This window comes from Callionymus lyra, chromosome 18 (assembly GCF_982586985.1).
Source record: "Callionymus lyra chromosome 18, fCalLyr1.hap1.1, whole genome shotgun sequence".
Taxonomy (NCBI): Eukaryota; Metazoa; Chordata; class Actinopteri; order Syngnathiformes; family Callionymidae; genus Callionymus; species Callionymus lyra.
Window position 1 is genome coordinate 1,272,262 of NC_141835.1, and position 20,220 is coordinate 1,292,481.

At 47.9% G+C, this 20,220-nt stretch overlaps 1 protein-coding gene and 1 long non-coding RNA gene across 4 annotated transcripts in view; one reads left to right on the top strand and one right to left on the bottom strand.

Moving 5' to 3' along the window:
- qkia (QKI, KH domain containing, RNA binding a) overlaps positions 1-20,220 on the top strand; it is a 68,201-nt gene that overhangs the window by 40,794 nt on the left and 7,187 nt on the right. For all 3 annotated transcript variants that reach the window (XM_087780609.1, XM_087780611.1, XM_087780610.1), the window contains exons 4-5: positions 7,363-7,506; positions 19,868-19,955. In XM_087780609.1, coding sequence (XP_087636735.1) covers positions 7,363-7,506; positions 19,868-19,955 — 232 coding nt within the window. The remainder of the gene's footprint in view (positions 1-7,362; positions 7,507-19,867; positions 19,956-20,220) is intronic.
- LOC148060013 (uncharacterized) lies at positions 3,953-7,004 on the bottom strand. The gene is made up of 3 exons (XR_015709294.1): positions 6,484-7,004; positions 4,238-4,502; positions 3,953-4,155 (listed from the first exon to the last, which is right to left on the bottom strand). It is a non-coding gene; the product is annotated as an uncharacterized LOC148060013 (long non-coding RNA).

Sequence of the window (20,220 nt, forward strand, 5' to 3'; positions counted from 1 at the left end):
TTAATGAAGGTAAAACACTATATTAATGAAGGTAAAACACTATATTAATGAAGGTAAAACACTATATTAACACACACTCTCCACACACACACACACACACACACTCTCCACACACACACTCTCCACACACACACTCTCCACACACACACACTCACACACACACACACACACTCTCCACACACACACTCACACTCTCCACACACACACTCTCCACACACTCACACTCACAAACACACTCACACTCACACTCACACACACACTCACACACACACACACACACACTCACACTCACACTCACACTCAAACACACTCACACTCACACACACACACACACACTCACACACACACTCTCACACAGGCCGGTGTGCATTGTTACACAAACGGCTCATGCACGAGGATGTAAACACATTTTCAGCTGAGTCATAATCCACTTTCCTGCAGGGCCAACATTTTCTTTCCTTTACGACTGCAGCATCATTTTAATTTCCCTCACTCGCTCCTGCCAGTGTGTTCATTATCACAGAACAAAATGAAGACGCGGTTCCTTCTCTTTAGACGGAGCAGTAGTTAAATAGAAATGAACACACTCTGGCGAGAGGAACCCCTGGATGTTGGTCGTCTGATCGCATTACAAGGTTTTGATGAACCTCTTCATGTGTCGTCCAGTCCGTGTGTTACTTTGTGTTACTTTGTGTTACTTTGTGTTTCCTTGTTAGACGAAGAACCGATGAAGGTTTAACTTGATGCAGAGACCTGAGCTGGTCCTGAACACTTGATGGTGTTATTTTAGATGTGGACAGCTATAGGAAGAATGATGACTGAGGACGAGAGGATACAGTGAGTCCAGCAGCTTTAAAAGCTGACGTTTGGACATATTTTGGTTTGAAAACAAATGAAAGTAGTTACGACTGAGGACGAGAGGATACAGTGAGTCCAGCAGCTTTAAAAGCTGACGTTTGGACATATTTTGGTTTGAAAACAAACTAAAGTAGTTACGACTGAGGACGAGAGGATACAGTGAGTCCAGCAGCTTTAAAAGCTGACGTTTGGACATATTTTGGTTTGAAAACCAATGAAAGTAGTTACGACTGAGGACGAGAGGATACAGTGAGTCCAGCAGCTTTAAAAGCTGACGTTTGGACATATTTTGGTTTGAAAACAAACTAAAGCAGCTACGACTGAGGACGAGAGGATACAGTGAGTCCAGCAGCTTTAAAAGCTGACGTTTGGACATATTTTGGTTTGAAAACAAACTAAAGCAGCTACGACTGAGGACGAGAGGATACAGTGAGTCCAGCAGCTTTAAAAGCTGACGTTTGGACATATTTTGGTTTGAAAACAACAGTTACGACTTCGTCAAAAGGTCAGTAAATACTACAACCCTGAAAGTAATACTAAGGAGCCGAAACTAAGCTTGACCCTTGTGTTGTCAAAGGTCAAAGGTCGACTTGGGGTCGCCTTGAGATAACACGAGTGTTAATATCATGTTATAATCCAGATTATTGTCAGAGATGCGGAACCTGTTTGTTGTGACTCGGGTGACTTGAATCATTTTGAGACGGTGACTCACTGAGTTGATGCTGCCAAGAGAGACTGAGCGTCTCTGCTGCAGCACCAGAGTCAGGTCGGTCTGCAGCATCAGAGTCAGGTCAGTCTGCAGCATCAGAGTCGGGTCGGTCTGCAGCATCAGAGTCAGGTCAGTCTGCAGCATCAGAGTCGGGTCGGTCTGCAGCATCAGAGTCAGGTCGGTCTGCAGCATCAGAGTCGGGTCGGTCTGCAGCACCAGAGTCAGGTCGGTCTGCAGCATCAGAGTCAGGTCAGTCTGCAGCATCAGAGTCGGGTCGGTCTGCAGCATCAGAGTCAGGTCGGTCTGCAGCACCAGAGTCAGGTCGGTCTGCAGCATCAGAGTCGGGTCGGTCTGCAGCATCAGAGTCGGGTCGGTCTGCAGCATCAGAGTCGGGTCGGTCTGCAGCACCAGAGTCAGGTCGGTCTGCAGCATCATAGTCGGGTCGGTCTGCAGCATCAGAGTCAGGTCGGTCTGCAGCATCAGAGTCGGGTCGGTCTGCAGCATCAGAGTCAGGTCGGTCTGCAGCATCAGAGTCAGGTCGGTCTGCAGCATCAGAGTCGGGTCGGTCTGCAGCATCAGAGTCAGGTCGGTCTGCAGCATCAGAGTCGGGTCGGTCTGCAGCATCAGAGTCAGGTCGGTCTGCAGCATCAGAGTCGGGTCGGTCTGCAGCATCAGAGTCGGGTCGGTCTGCAGCATCAGAGTCGGGTCGGTCTGCAGCATCAGAGTCGGGTCGGTCTGCAGCATCAGAGTCGGGTCGGTCTGCAGCATCAGAGTCGGGTCGGTCTGCAGCATCAGAGTCAGGTCAGTCTGCAGCACCAGAGTCGGGTCGGTCTGCAGCATCAGAGTCAGGTCGGTCTGCAGCATCAGAGTCAGGTCAGTCTGCAGCACCAGAGTCGGGTCGGTCTGCAGCATCAGAGTCGGGTCGGTCTGCAGCATCAGAGTCAGGTCGGTCTGCAGCATCAGAGTCAGGTCAGTCTGCAGCATCAGAGTCTCAGACACAGACGTACAGCTCAGTGTTTCCAGCTTCATGCTCGTGGCAACAGAGGCAGCAGCAGCTTAGACACTGTGTTTATTCAGGATCCATTAGCGGCAGCGTTTTTATGCTCTCAATAATTCAGCTGGTTGCTCCTCCTGGGCTGCTCTGCCTGATGGGGAGTCAGTTCAGTGGAGCTGCTCACGGATGGAGGAGGAGGAGGAGGAGAGAGAGGGGGATGAGGGAGGAGAGAGAGAGAGCGACAACACAGCGAACAAAAGAAGAGCAGTTGGAGCAGAAAATGAAAAAGACAGAAAGCGGATGAAGTGATTCTCACGACTCCACGTCCAAGTGTTGTTTTTATTGCACAGAGGAAGTTATTTAAATGTATATCGAGTCCATTATCGTTGACCAGGATCCAGTCACAGAATAAAGTGTTAAATCCAGAGAAACCGTTGAATTCCTTCAGTTCCGCCGGTCGAACGACGGCGTCCGTCGACCCTCAGACACGGTCGACCTCCGATCTTCACCAGGATTCAGGTCAGGTTCGGTAGAACCTTAGTGATCCCTCAGGATCTCCTCCAGACAAATGCAAGTTTAAATGTATATAAACTTCATCAGTGTTTGTCGAGACGCTCAAGGACGAACGTCTAAAGCTTCGTTCATGACCTGCTCGACGAGACCTTAACAACTTCTCTCTCCTCGCGAATATATTTCCAGGCGAGATAAACGCGTCCAAAAATAGGCTGTAAATGTCATCAGGATTCTGACCTTCCATCTGATCCTGTTTGAAGTCCTGGATCCACATGAAACACTGGAGCCATTACAGTCTGGTATGTGTTGCCATTTGAAGTCCAGCGAGCGGAACATTCTTCTCTCAACGTTCCACTGCTTTATTTCTCACCGACTCGACTCGTGTGCGGCTGCAGCGCCGTCGCTCGCCAGCAGGGGGCGAGGAGTGACCTTCGACCTCCGAACCAAAGGATCGATTATTGATTCCTTCACTTTGATGTCGTTTTTGAACAATGTTTTTATCCAAGAACTAGCTTATAAGAATACTAACCAAAGAATATACTTTAAACTATAGTAATTACATAAAGTACAAAAATCAAGCTGTTATCTTGCAGAAAAGATGGTTTAAAACTTGCTGAAAAGTGGATCTTCGTTCTTCGGATCCACACAAACAGGTTTTCAACACACCCTGGGATTGAAACTTGTGAAGCATGTTTTGAAACTGTTATTATCCAATAGTTTCGGTCGTTGCCACGAAACCCAGCAGATGTTACTGATACACGAACCTATGATGTCATGACGACTTACTTTCTCTTTCGCTTCAATGAACACTTAGTTGACTTGTCCTGCAGCAGCAACACATCCATACAGGGACGCATGTCAATCAAACAAATGCAAACGTATAGAAAGACATAAATAAATCATTCAAAAATGACAAAATACAACTGAAAGACAAAATATGTCCAAACATCAGCTTTAAAACCTGCTAAAATCCAGTGTATCCTCTTGTCCTCAGTCATCACTGGAATTTTGTGAGAACTCATTGTTCCTTTAATCCAAGGAGGATATCGTGACTGCTGCCATCTAGAGGCTGGAAGTTTAACTGCAACACAAAATGAACAAACTTGTGAATATTTGCATGTTAGTAAAAATAAAAATACGATAATAATACACTGGAGTCTCACTGTATTCGTGCTGGCTTGGGAACACCTCGGGTCTCCTGGTAGGAGCAGACGATGGTGAAAGTCTGGACCTCTCTGTGAAGAGCTGCCCCCTCGACGCCACCCCGGACAGAAGCTTGTGACGAGGTTGAGAGTGTTTTTGAGTCGTTGCATCGTTTGTTCACTGGTCAATCCAAGAGAGCATCATGGGAATTGTAGTGGTCAGCGGGTCAGATGGAGCCTCAACACAGACCCGGTCAGATGTGCTGAGTCACCTCCTCCTCACGCCCTCGTAGAACAAAAGATTGTCGGGGAAATAAGTGAGCAGAGACGCTCGTGAGGGACGAGGCTGGAATATTGAACGTTTATGTGTGTCGTAAAGAGCAGCGCCATGGCAACCGTTCTCTCCGGAGGAATGCTGGTGGGTGGTGCTCGCATCCCTGTGTCGCCCCACAAACTACAGTGTGTGTGTCTGTGGCCCCACAAACTACAGTGTGTGCGTCTGTGGCCCCACAAACTACAGTGTGCGCGTCTGTGGCCCCACAAACTACAGTGTGTGCGTCTGTGGCCCCACAAACTACAGTGTGTGCGTCTGTGGCCCCACAAACTACAGTGTGTGCGTCTGTGGCCCCACAAACTACAGTGTGTGCGTCTGTGGCCCCACAAACTACAGTGTGTGCGTCTGTGGCCCCACAAACTACAGTGTGTGCGTCTGTCGCCCCACAAACTACAGTGTGTGCGACTGTCGCCCCACAAACTACAGTGTGTGCGTCTGTGGCCCCACAAACTACAGTGTGTGCGTCTGTCGCCCCACAAACTACAGTGTGTGCGTCTGTCGCCCCACAAACTACAGTGTGTGCGTCTGTCGCCCCACAAACTACAGTGTGTGCGTCTGTCGCCCCACAAACTACAGTGTGTGCGTCTGTGGCCCCACAAACTACAGTGTGTGCGTCTGTCGCCCCACAAACTACAGTGTGTGCGTCTGTGGCCCCACAAACTACAGTGTGTGCGTCTGTCGCCCCACAAACTACAGTGTGTGCGTCTGTGGCCCCACAAACTACAGTGTGTGCGTCTGTCGCCCCACAAACTACAGTGTGTGCGTCTGTCGCCCCACAAACTACAGTGTGTGCGTCTGTCGCCCCACGAACTACAGTGTGTGCGTCTGTCGCCCCACGAACTACAGTGTGAGCGTCTGTCGCCCCACGAACTACAGTGTGAGCGTCTGTCGCCCCACAAACTACAGTGTGTGCGTCTGTGGCCCCACAAACTACAGTGTGTGCGTCTGTGGCCCCACAAACTACAGTGTGTGCGTCTGTGGCCCCACGAACTACAGTGTGTGCGTCTGTCGCCCCACAAACTACAGTGTGTGCGTCTGTCGCCCCACGAACTACAGTGTGTGCGTCTGTCGCCCCACAAACTACAGTGTGTGCGTCTGTCGCCCCACAAACTACAGTGTGTGCGTCTGTGGCCCCACGAACTACAGTGTGTGCGTCTGTCGCCCCACAAACTACAGTGTGTGCGTCTGTCGCCCCACAAACTACAGTGTGTGCGTCTGTCGCCCCACAAACTACAGTGTGTGCGTCTGTCGCCCCACAAACTACAGTGTGTGCGTCTGTGGCCCCACGAAGTACAGTGTGTGCGTCTGTCGCCCCACGAACTACAGTGTGTGCGTCTGTCGCCCCACGAACTACAGTGTGTGCGTCTGTCGCCCCACGAACTACAGTGTGTGCGTCTGTCGCCCCACGAACTACAGTGTGTGCGTCTGTCGCCCCACGAACTACAGTGTGTGCGTCTGTCGCCCCACAAACTACAGTGTGTGCGTCTGTCGCCCCACAAACTACAGTGTGTGCGTCTGTCGCCCCACAAACTACAGTGTGTGCGTCTGTGGCCCCACAAACTACAGTGTGTGCGTCTGTCGCCCCACAAACTACAGTGTGTGCGTCTGTCGCCCCACAAACTACAGTGTGTGCGTCTGTCGCCCCACAAACTACAGTGTGACTGTGTTGTTGTGACATCAGTGGAGCGAGTGTGTGTTTTTAAAATTAATTAATTCTTCTTCAGATATTTTTCACCTTCTAATCATTCAAGAATGTTTTTTCTAAATTCAGTATTTTTCCTCAAAGCGCTTTAAATGTTTAAATTCAATATAAAGTCCAATTATTCCAAGAATTAATTCCATTGAAAGTGGATAATATGTTTCAGTTCTTGATCAACAGATCTTCACTGTGAGATAAACCCCTGAGGCTGGTTTGATAAGAGGTTCTACTGACCTGGAGTCTGGATGTATCTGCTCGGGTTCAGAGGTTCTTCGTCTCTTCTGTCGAATCTAAACGCAAACCTTTCATCATCTGGAGTGAAGTCGCGGCTTGAAAACCACTTCCTGTTCGACACGTCGCACCGCAGCCTTTCATGTGGCTCGGATCTGAGTTCACTGAGAGGCGCTGGGTTCAAACACCATCAGTTTGATATTCTTTACACAAATACTTCTAACAGTAACTAGTTAAAGTAAAGAAAATCAAGGAGATCTCGTACAAAAATGATGTTTCTGGTCATTTATCGCTCATTAGTGAACACAGGCGAGGATTAGGTAGAACTTTATTGATCCTCAGCAGGTCTCCTTCGCGAAATTTTCCAATTAGCCACAGCAATACAGCAATTATTCATAAAAAAATAGATTAAAAAAAATAAGAACAAAGAGAAATAAAGAGAAAGAACAAGATGATACAATCTAAGTCTAAAGATAAAGAACATAGATCAAAGAAAAATAACGAAGACAAAGATACAAAGACTAACATAGAACAGAACATCATGATACTTTAATTATATCATTAAAATTATTATTATTGTTATTGTGATAATTATTGCTTCTTCTCGTCCTTTACTTTACAGTTAAAGTTGTGTGTTTAAACATCCAAAGGTTCATCTGTGAAACATCATAAACCATCAGACTATCTTCTGTGAACGACGTTCCTGAAGTGGTTTAACTCTGTGTTCACCATCATCTGCTCGGGTCAGTGGGTCAGAAGACTCAGAAGATCCTTTTCTTCGCACTAATAACTGCTGCAGGCGACTGAGGCTCAGATGAAGAGCTTGAATGAAGCTGCTCTGACTCCATCCTCCTCCTCCTTCTGACCGTCTTCTCGTTGCAGGAGGAGCAGAACCGAGGGAAGCCCAACTGGGAACACCTGAACGAAGACCTGCATGTTCTGATCACGGTGGAGGACACGCAGGCCAGAGCGGAGATCAAGATGAGGAGAGCGGTGGAGGAGGTGAAGAAGCTGCTCGTACCTGCTGTAAGTACAGTCGCACCTGAAGCATCGCCGCCGACGTTAAACTGATGGAATAATATCTGTGTTCGTATCTCAACCATATCAACGTGACTGAAGGACACGGAGCTGCTGGTGATTAATGACTGTGTCTTGGTCATGGATGTTTTGGTCACGTGATGCTTGGTTTAAACAAGGTTCTGAGCGAAACTGACATGTGGTGATGAAGTGTCTTCTTCAGTGGAACAAAACTGACGTCCTCACATGAGAACCGTTGAGGTTCCATGTTGCTCTCAGAGATGCTCCTGAGATGCTCCTCAGATGCTCCTGAAATGCTCCTCAGATGCTCCTCAGAGATCAGATGCTCCTGAGATGCTCCTGTGCCTCCCGGTCGACTGAACTCCTCACCTCTCCGTGACCCTGGAGCGAGGGAACACGGCGGAGGAGAGAGTCTGAGGCGGTGAGAGATGGTGGGAGAGCTTGATGGAGCTGCTCTTTCAAGTGTGGATTTACTCCGATGATCCTGGCCTCGTACGAGCACCACCATACGTCTTCGAGTGTGTGTGTGTGTGAGAGAGAGAGAGAGAGTGTGTGTGTGAGTGTGAGTGTGTGTGTGGAGGAGCTCTGGCCTTGAGAACCCTGGATTTACAGGGAGTGCTTTGTTATTTTACCTCAAATGAAGCTAGTGGAGCCTGGATGAACCTCCTCACCTGTGTGTGTCTGTCTGTCTGTCTGTCTGTCTGTCTGTCTGTCTGTCTGTCTGTCTGTCTGTCTGTCTGTCTGTCTGTCTGTCTGTCTGTCTGTGTGTGTGTGTGTGTGTGTGTGTGTGTGTGTGTGTGTGTGTGTGTGTGTGTGTGTGTGTGTGTGTGTGTGTGTGTGTGTGTGTGTGTGTGTGTGTGTGTGTGTGTGTGTGTGTGTGTGTGTGTGTGTGTGTGTGTGTGTGTGTGTGTGTGTGTGTGTGTGAGAGTGTGTCTGTGTGTGTGTGATGTCATGGATTGACAAGAGGACAGTGACATCTTGACTTCGCTGTTTTTTCTTCTGAGGAGGTTGGAGATGAAAAATGATTAGAAGGAAAAAATACAATTATACAGTTATTATACATACGTGTACTTATTTATCATCAGTTTGAAGTTCTTGAATATTGATCTTCAGTGCATGGACATGTTGTCCTCCAGTCATGGACGTGTCGTCCTCCAGTCATGGACGTGTCGTCCTCCAGTCATGGACGTGTTGTCCTCCAGTCATGGACGTGTCGTTGTCCTCCAGTCATGGACGTGTCGTCCTCCAGTCATGGACGTGTCGTCCTCCAGTCATGGACGTGTGGTCCTCCAGTCATGGACGTGTGGTCCTCCAGTCATGGACGTGTGGTCCTCCAGTCATGGACATGTGGTCCTCCAGTCATGGACGTGTCGTCCTCCAGTCATGGACGTGTCGTTGTCCTCCAGTCATGGACGTGTCGTCCTCCAGTCATGGACGTGTCGTCCTCCAGTCATGGACGTGTCGTCCTCCAGTCATGGACGTGTCGTCCTCCAGTCATGGACGTGTCGTTGTCCTCCAGTCATGGACGTGTCGTTGTCCTCCAGTCATGGACGTGTCGTTGTCCTCCAGTCATGGACGTGTCGTTGTCCTCCAGTCATGGACGTGTCGTTGTCCTCCAGTCATGGACGTGTCGTCCTCCAGTCATGGACGTGTCGTCCTCCAGTCATGGACGTGTCGTCCTCCAGTCATGGACGTGTCGTTGTCCTCCAGTCATGGACGTGTCGTTGTCCTCCAGTCATGGAAGTGTCGTCCTCCAGTCATGGACGTGTCGTTGTCCTCCAGTCATGGACGTGTCGTTGTCCTCCAGTCATGGACGTGTCGTTGTCCTCCAGTCATGGACGTGTCGTCCTCCAGTCATGGACGTGTCGTTGTCCTCCAGTCATGGACGTGTCGTCCTCCAGTCATGGACGTGTCGTCCTCCAGTCATGGACGTGTCGTTGTCCTCCAGTCATGGACGTGTCGTTGTCCTCCAGTCATGGACGTGTCGTTGTCCTCCAGTCATGGACGTGTCGTCCTCCAGTCATGGACGTGTCGTCCTCCAGTCATGGACGTGTCGTCCTCCAGTCATGGACGTGTCGTCCTCCAGTCATGGACGTGTCGTCCTCCAGTCATGGACGTGTCGTCCTCCAGTCATGGACGTGTCGTCCTCCAGTCATGGACGTGTCGTCCTCCAGTCATGGACGTGTCGTTGTCCTCCAGTCATGGACGTGTCGTTGTCCTCCAGTCATGGACGTGTCGTCCTCCAGTCATGGACGTGTCGTCCTCCAGTCATGGACGTGTCGTCCTCCAGTCATGGACGTGTCGTCCTCCAGTCATGGACGTGTCGTCCTCCAGTCATGGACGTGTCGTCCTCCAGTCATGGACGTGTCGTCCTCCAGTCATGGACGTGTCGTCCTCCAGTCATGGACGTGTCGTCCTCCAGTCATGGAGGAGAAGCTCGGCTCCTTCTCCTTTGTGTCCTCCTCTCCACATGAGCTGCTTCCATTCTTCCACTGCCATGAGAACAAAATGGCACCTTCACAGTTTTCCACAAATACTTTCCGTTTGTGTTAAAGTCGTCACTGAAGCACGTCCAGGGAAACTTTGAGACTTTTTCATCTTTTACCTTTTTTCCCTTTCCTCTCCCTGCACGACCGACTCGTGGAACGAGGAAACGTTATTCCAATATTTCCACTAAAAGCCTGGCAGATGGACCTTCACGGGCGCCAAGGATCCGCGGGGCGTCGAGCAGCTCCTCGCCAGCGTCGGGCTTGGCAGGACACGAGACGAGAGAAGCTCTCGGACTGGAGGATGGAGGAGGACAAAGATTCACGAGTAGGACGAAGCTTCACGAGGAGGACGAAGCTTCACGAGGAGGACGAAGATGAAGGAGGACGAAGCTTCACGAGGAGGACGAAGATGAAGGAGGACGAAGCTTCACGAGGAGGACGAAGCTTCACGAGGAGGACGAAGATGAAGGAGGACGAAGATGAAGGAGGATGAAGATGAAGGAGGACGAAGCTTCACGAGGAGGATGAAGGAGGATGAAGCTTCATGAGGAGGACAAAGCTTCACGAGGAGGACAAAGCTTCACGAGGAGGACGAAGCTTCACGAGAAGGACGAAGCTTCACGAGGAGGACGAAGCTTCACGAGGAGGACGAAGATGAAGGAGGACGAAGCTTCACGAGGAGGACGAAGATGAAGGAGGACGAAGCTTCACGAGGAGGACGAAGATGAAGGAGGACGAAGATGAAGGAGGACGAAGCTTCACGAGGAGGACGAAGATGAAGGAGGACGAAGCTTCACGAGGAGGATGAAGGAGAATGAAGCTTCATGAGGAGGATGAAGGAGGATGAAGCTTCATGAGGAGGACGAAGCTTCACGAGGAGGATGAAGATGAAGGAGGACGAAGCTTTATGAGGAGGATGAAGGACGACGAAGCTTCACGAGGAGGATGAAGGAGGACGAAGCTTCATGAGGAGGATGAAGGAGGATGAAGCTTCATGAGGAGGATGAAGAAGGATGAAGCTTCATGAGGAGGACGAAGCTTCACGAGGAGGATGAAGATGAAGGAGGACGAAGCTTCATGAGGAGGATGAAGGAGGATGAAGCTTCATGAGGAGGATGAAGAAGGATGAAGCTTCATGAGGAGGACGAAGCTTCACGAGGAGGATGAAGATGAAGGAGGACGAAGCTTCACGAGGAGGATGAAGATGAAGGAGGATGAAGCTTCATGAGGAGGATGAAGCTTCACGAGGAGGATGAAGATGAAGGAGGACGAAGCTTCATGAGGAGGATGAAGGAGGATGAAGCTTCATGAGGAGGATGAAGAAGGATGAAGCTTCATGAGGAGGACGAAGCTTCACGAGGAGGATGAAGATGAAGGAGGACGAAGCTTCACGAGGAGGATGAAGATGAAGGAGGACGAAGCTTCACGAGGAGGATGAAGATGAAGGAGGACGAAGCTTCACGAGGAGGATGAAGATGAAGGAGGACGAAGCTTCATGAGGAGGATGAAGGAGGATGAAGCTTCATGAGGAGGATGAAGAAGGATGAAGCTTCATGAGGAGGACGAAGCTTCACGAGGAGGATGAAGGAGGATGAAGCTTCATGAGGAGGGCGAAGAAGGATGAAGCTTCATGAGGAGGACGAAGCTTCACGAGGAGGATGAAGAAGGATGAAGCTTCATGAGGAGGACGAAGCTTCACGAGGAGGATGAAGGAGGATGAAGCTTCATGAGGAGGATGAAGAAGGATGAAGCTTCATGAGGAGGACGAAGCTTCACGAGGAGGATGAAGAAGGATGAAGCTTCATGAGGAGGACGAAGCTTCACGAGGAGGATGAAGGAGGATGAAGCTTCATGAGGAGGGCGAAGCTTCACGAGGAGGATGAAGGAGGACGAAGCTTCACGAGGAGGACGAAGCTTCACGAGGAGGACGAAGGAGGACGAAGCTTCACGAGGAGGACGAAGCTTCACGAGGAGGACGAAGGAGGACGAAGCTTCACGAGGAGGACGAAGCTTCACGAGGAGGACGAAGGAGGACGAAGCTTCACGAGGAGGACGAAGGAGGACGAAGGAGGACGAAGGAGGACGAAGCTTCATGAGGAGGACGAAGCTTCATGAGGAGGACGAAGCTTCATGAGGAGGACGAACACGATCAGTTTGGGCTTCATTGTTGCTGATTTATGCGATGGATGAACAGGTTTTTCTTCTCGCCCTCTGAAGCAGCCGTGATGACAAATGAGAACAAAACACCATCTGGCTGCATCCATGTGTGCGTCTCCAATTAATGATGTTTATCTCTTTTATTTACTCTCCGTTCTTGTCATGCATTAGCGAGCCGGACCTTTTCTTTACGTTACCCTCAGTGGGTTTGATTGACGCACGTCTGATCCAATCACATCTCTTGGTGCTCCACTCGGTGGGCGGAGCTTATGGGAGTAAGAAGTGCTGGTTTGAAGGAATATTCCGTGTAAATATCACATGTAGTTCCCGTGTTCACGAGAGTGTCCACGTGTTCTCGTGACCGTGTGTCTGGTCTGCAGACCTCGTGGATTGGCTGGAAAGTAGAAGGTTTTTCTCGACGCCGTGTCCCTCCAGGACCACCTGCGTGAGGCTAATGAAGAAGTTGGATCGGATCTTATTAACCTTCTGATCCCAGGACACCTCAGGTCAGGGACAACCTCCCTGCCTTTGTGTGTGTGTTCAGCAGCAGAGTCCCACGTGAATGTTAATCATCTTTTTAATTGACTGCCTTGACCTCTCGACCTCTCCTGGAGATGGCCTCGGTGATGGAAGTGTTTCCTGCTGTCGCTTTAGCTTCGCTATTGTTTATGGTCCTGGATGGAGTCTGCAGAAGGTCCGTCTCCTCATCGTGGTTTTACGGCCTCCGTCAGAGGTGTGTCCACATCAGACCTCAGTCTCCAGATCTGTGGACGGCATTAAGGGCCTCATCATACTTATCCAGGAGCTGCTAAGTGGATCATTGGAATTAGCCGTTCAGACCACTTTACACCAGGAACCATCGCTCTTGTGGCACATAGTCCAAGAATGACCCGAGCTGATCGGCTCAGACCGGCTCGTGAACGAGACTCGATGGAGGTGTGTGGGGTCTAGATGGGTGTGGGGGGTCTAGATGGACGGGGGTCACAACCATAGCTCCACTCACGACCTCACCTGCTCCACATCAGACCTTCACTGTGAGTGTTTTGAGATCTAAGTGTTTCTCTGCTGGATCAATTACAAAGTTGTTTTGGCCTCAGTTGTGCGTTTGCTGCACGTCATGGTCCAACACAAAGGAGGAGAAAGTGCTTAAATGGCAGGAGTTTAATCTGTCCTGGAACTTTTAGCATCAAGTCCAGAGGAAACTATCTTCTCCTCTTTGAAGGTCCTTTAATCCTGTCTGAGCGAGTCCAGGAGCTGCAGATCTTTGACCCGCTTGTTTTCCTGCCCGTGGTTCGTTGAGTCGCAGGAAAGAAGCTACATATCCACAGGCTTTTCTTCTGATCCCGGCTTCGTCACACACATGCCACTTCAAACACACTCCAGATACTCTCGCTTGTGAACCGGCTCCGGGGCGTTTTTGTCCGAGGTCTAGTTCTAGTGTGACCCGACGAGGATCCTCTGGTTGAAGTGACTGGACTCACGACCAACAGTGTTTCGAGAAGAACATTGGCTTCGGTGACGCTCGGCTGAGAGGGTTTCCACTTTGATCCGCCCACAGCGAACACACAAGTCGTGTCTCTGGGTCGAAACAATCTCACACACACACACACACACACACACTCTTGTCTGGCAGCGACTGTTATTGCAGGAGACTTCTTACAGGACTTCACTCCAGACACGTGTATTCTCTTGAACCAGCTTCTTGTCCAGACCCTCTTGGATGCTTCGCTGGAGGTGAACAGTGTCTGTGAGGTCCTAGTCTTTCTGAACCTCCATGTCTCCTCTGGTCCGTGAGCCTCGGCAACAGTGATGTGTTCGTGTTGTTGTCCAGATGATCACGAGGACTCGCAGGTCGATTTATTAAACTTCAATCTCTTCACCGGTGACTCTTGGTTCCATCGTTGCTCTGATCAACAGACTCAGGATCTGGGAGTCAAATCCCTGCACAGTATTTAAAGCTGCAAATCATCCGCGGTTCAAATCCTGTCAAAGATATGCTGGATTGAGGGCACGAGAGGAGAGCGACCCCGGCACGCTGGGACGAGCAGGAAGTTCTCTACATGTGGCGTCAGAGGAAGGATGTCAGTGCAGCGTCAGAGGAGCAGATGCTCGTTGGTCCAACAGGGTCTCATGACACGATCCGTCTGCTGGTCCATCATCTGTCGTCGGGTCAAGAGCTTCAATAATGCTTCGTTAAATCTCAGCGATTATTGTTATTTATGCCACGTTTAATCCGCTGGTAATGCTGTTACCAGGTTACATGGAGTCCAGTTGGTGAGGATCAACCATCATCCCTCGCTCATCCCTCGCTCCATTAAAGCCATCTTCAGATTATCTATTCATTTGTTCTCATCCTTCACGTCCGCTTTTGAAGATCCTCCAGTGGAACACGTGTTTTCAACTGTAATCAAGGTTTAAGGGATTAAAGGTTTAGAGAAGTTATTTCTGCCTCGTACTAATATTTACTTGACATGAATTATATTTGAAGACATAAGTCTATATGTTTGTCTGTTGATGGTTCTATTGATACATTCTACTGTTGGCTTTAAACCAAAATATAAATATAGATATTGATTTTTCTAATTTGTGCAACTGTTTCAATTGTAAAGGTAGCCAGTCTTGTAGGTCTACTCTTTCTTCCCTGCAAACTTCAAATGAAACAAGCGTTGTTTGATGAATCTTTAAATCTATATGTTTCTACACGAGTGACACATAAGTCGTAGAACCAGAGGTTCTGGTTCGACTCGCAGTAAAGCCGTTGATTGACAGCGGTGGGCGGGGCCTGATGCTCGTGATCTGACTGGTTGAGCTCGTATGCTAATGAGTGGTTTAGCATGACTAATGTGTTGTGAGCCTGGAGGACCAGGAGACTGAAGAGGGTTACGTTCCGAGGGATTCTCTGTGTATTTGAAAATAGTTGTCGCTCACTTCGTGACAGACGGTTTAAACAAAGCGTTCGAGGAGGAAAAAGAAAATTGCTTTTGAAACGACGGCAGCGTTTGAGTCGAGACAATTTCTTTCTCCTCGCTGAGAAGAAACCGCAGCAAATACACTAACATGAACCAATGTGACCTGTTTTCTGGCTGCAGATCAGGCTGAGAATAGAAAACAACACCTGGAATTATTAGAGTTTATTTAAATAAAGTGTTGACGTGTGACGCAGAGAAAAATAAACTTACACTATGACACGACACACATGAACGACACACATGATTGACACACATGAACGACACACATGAACGACACACATGAACGACACACATGAACGACACACATGAACGACACACATGAACGACACACATGAACGACACACATGAACGACACACTATGACACGACACACATGAACGACACACTATGACACGACACACATGAACGACACACTATGACACGACCTGTGGAACGACACACATGAACGACACACATGAACGACACACATGAACGACACACATGAACGACACACATGAACGACACACATGAACGACACACATGAACGACACACATGAACGACACACTATGACACGACCTGTGGAACGACACACATGAACGACACACATGAACGACACACATGAACGACACACATGAACGACACACTATGACACGACCTGTGGAACGACACACATGAACGACACACATGAACGACACACATGAACGACACACATGAACGACACACATGAACGACACACATGAACGACACACATGAACGACACACATGAACGACACACATGAACGACACACATGAACGACACACATGAACGACACACATGAACGACCCTGAAGTGTCAAATCACTTTAAATGAAAACAAAAATCACTTTTAGAGTAAAGATATTTAAAAAAGGTATATATAAGTGGCTAGAGTCCACTGTATCCTCTTGTCCTCAGTCGTCACCAGGATTTCATTGCCTTCTACTTCAGCTGTGGGGGACGTAATGAATGCTGCCACCTAGAGGCCGGAAGTTTAATTGCAACACAAAAATGAACAGACGCTGTAAATATTGACATGTTAATTGTATATATTTACGTGTTAATTATTTGATCTTAAACACACTTTATTGAAATAAAATAAACGATAACAACGATGATGGAATAAGATTTAAATATAGAAACGATAATAAAAAAACACATGTTGCTTCAACTTTGATACGAGTCGTTTCAAAGTGTTTTCTTAGTTTGTTTATCTTTTCATTTCTTGTCGTTTCTTCTCCGTCTGTGAGCGTCGGCGGCTGCAGAGTGTGAAGTGTTGATAAGTGATGAAGGAGGAGTAATCATTCTCCTCCAGATGTTGTGGAGGAGACCAGAAGGGAGTGGAAGGAGAGCGGAAGCAGATGTTGCCACTGGCGGTACCATCCACGGAGTCATGGACTCCTCCTCTCCTGCTCCTCTCCTCCTCTCCTGCTCCTCTGCTGCTCCTCTCCTCCTCTCCTCTCCTCTCCTGCTCCTCTGCTGCTCCTCTCCTCCTCTCCTCTCCTGCTCCTCTGCTGCTCCTCTCCTCTCCTGCTGCTCCTCTCTTCCTCCTCTGCTGCTCCTCTCCTCCTCCTTCTCCTGCTCCTCCTGCTCTTTCTCCTGCTCCTCCTGCTCCTCCTGCTCTTTCTCCTGCTCCTCCTGCTCTTTCTCCTGCTTCTCCTCCTGCTTCTCCTCCTCCTCCTGCTCCTCCTCCTGCTCCTCCTCCTCTCCTGCTCCTCTCATTCACCTGAGGTCCCAGGAGGCAGGAGAGCAGCAGTGTTTACTGCTGAGGTAATTGGAGAAGTTGTGATGGACCCAGTGTGTGAGTGTGTAGGCATGTGTGCGTGTGTGTGTGAGTGTGTGTGTGTGAGTATAGAGTGTGTGTGTGTGTGAGTGTGTGTGTGTGAGTATAGAGTGTGTGTGTGTATAGAGTGTGTGTGTGTATAGAGTGTGTGTGTGTATAGAGTGTGTGTGTGTATAGAGTGTGTGTGTGTGTGTGAGTATAGAGTGTGTGTGTGTGTGAGTGGCAGGGAGGCCAGGAAAGGAAAGCAGGCCGTAGTCCATGTCAGGCCACCAGGGATCAGACAAATTGGTTTACTCTGTCCGTCTCTCCTCGTCTTCTATTCTCTCTTCTCTCCGTCCGACAACTCCATCGTTTACACTTTGTTCTTCAGGCTGACACTGTTTCTTCTCTGGTGTCCACGCTTGATGGTTTCTTCTCCACGTGTGAGGGAAGTTCAACCTAATGCTGGTGAGAAGGACGTGTGGATTTAAACACTGACTAATATCTCTGTTCTCTTGGTTCTGATCCATACAATTCATTGTTCCTGACGCTCATATATGATCACATGACATTCATATATGATCACATGACATTCATACATGATCACATGACATTCATATATGATCACATGACATTCATATATGATCACATGACATTCATACATGATCACATGACATTCATATATGATCACATGACATTCATACATGATCACATGACATTCATACATGATCACATGACATTCATACATGATCACATGACATTCATATATGATCACATGACATTCATACATGATCACATGACGCTCATATATGATCACATGACGTTCATATATGATCACATGACGTTCATATATGATCACATGACATTCATACATGATCACATGACATTCATATATGATCACATGACATTCATACATGATCACATGACACGCATATATGATCACATGACATTCATACATGATCACATGACATGCATATATGATCACATGACGTTCAGATATGATCACATGACATTCATACATGATCACATGACACGCATATATGATCACATGACGTTCATATATGATCACATGACACGCATACATGATCACATGACACGCATATATGATCACATGACATTCATACATGATCACATGACACGCATACATGATCACATGACATTCATACATGATCACATGACGCTCATACGTGATCAAATGACGTTCATACATGATCACATGACACGCATATATGATCACATGACGTTCATACATGATCACATGACACGCATATATGATCACATGACACGCATATATGATCACATGACACACATATATGATCACATGACACGCATATATGATCACATGACACACATGACACGCATATATGATCACATGACACACATATATGATCACATGACACGCATATATGATCACATGACACGCATATATGATCACATGACACACATATATGATCACATGACACGCATATATGATCACATGACACGCATATATGATCACATGACACACATGACACACATATATGATCACATGACACGCATATATGATCACATGACACACATATATGATCACATGACACACATAAATGATCACATGACACATATATATGATCACATGATACACGTATATGATCACATGACACACATATATGATCACATGACACACATACATGATCCAATGTATAAATGATCACATGACACATGACCCTCGTATAAATGTCATAAACTCTTCTGGTGAAGGATCTATAAGATGCTCCATCACTGACTCCATGTTTGAGTCACAGGGACACGACTCTCTCACCTCCGTCTCTCTCGCCCTCTTGCTCGCCCCTGATAGCTTTCACCGCTCTGTTGATTTCACAAATAGACCTCATTGATTGAATCTGATTCTGGTGGATAGAGCGGCTTTATTGACTGGCTTGTTCACTGACGGACAGCCATGTGTGTGTGTGTGCGTGTGTGCGTGTGTGTGTGTGTGTGGGTGTGTGTGTGTGTTCCCATGTCGGGGATGATAAATGAAACTTCCTCTTTTCATTCCTCTCATTCGGTAATCCTGCAGCTCGTCCTGTCCAGGGAATTCCAGCCAGATAGACACACACACACATATATAGACACACACACACACATATAGCCACACACACACACATATACACACACACACACACACACACGCATACACACATTCCATTCATTGTACGATCTTGTGCACAGATCCAGAAAATTGTTTATCTTTATTGGAGCTTGACCTCGTGACCTTCACCAGAATCTCTTCATACATTTGCAACGATGTCAACGATGTAAAGCATTAAAAGTGATTTAATTCTGTGTGTGTTTAATGTGTTAATCCACTGACACACACTTTCACGGACACAAAGACGTCGCTGCAGCCAGTGTTGGTGTGTAGACGTGAAGGATTGTCATCACAGGATCATGTGTGTTAACGTTGCTCGACACATGGAAAGATTCTCATTGTTCAGGATCTACTTTGAAGGATCGTCATGACAACACACACGACAACACACTCAACAACACACATGACAACACGCTCAACAACACACGACAACACACACAACAACACACACGACAACACACTCGACAACACACTCAACAACACACACGACACACTGTGTTCAGCGTCTCTTCTTCTTCACCTTCACTTCTCAGAGTTTAACTGTAGTTCCTCTCTCTCTCCTGCTGATGGTCCTGTGAACCAATCATACACAATTATCAAGCACACACACACACACACACACACACACCGTGTGTCTGTGCATAAGCCGTCTGATAATTAAAGTTTGAACATGTATTTCTGAAAATACAACTTTCTCAGAAATGTATTTGAAAAACTGTCCATTGAGTCCAATCGTTGTGTAGAGTGTGTAGTTGTTGTGTGTTTGTTCCTCACCTCCTGCTGCTCTTGATCAACTGTGATGAGATGAAGCTGCTGGTGTGCGTCACTGATTGTGTTGTTTGTGTGTCAGGCGGAGGGCGAGGACAACCTGAAGAAGATCCAACTGATGGAGTTGGCGATTCTCAACGGGACCTACAGAGACAACAACATCAAACCACGTGAGTCCTCACCCTGGTCCAGATTCATCTTCAGCATCTGTGTTGGAGCTCCTGAGATGTTGTCCTTCATGTTGCTCTGAATCCACGTGTGGTTTCTCTGTGTCACCTGCTCTACCTGCAGCTCACCTGCTCACCTGTGCATGTGTCGGATACTGTGATGGTGTTTAGATGTTCACCTGATGTTTAGATGTTTAGATGTTTAGATGTTCACCTGATGTTTAGATGTTTAGATGTTTAGATGTTCACCTGATGTTTAGATGTTTAG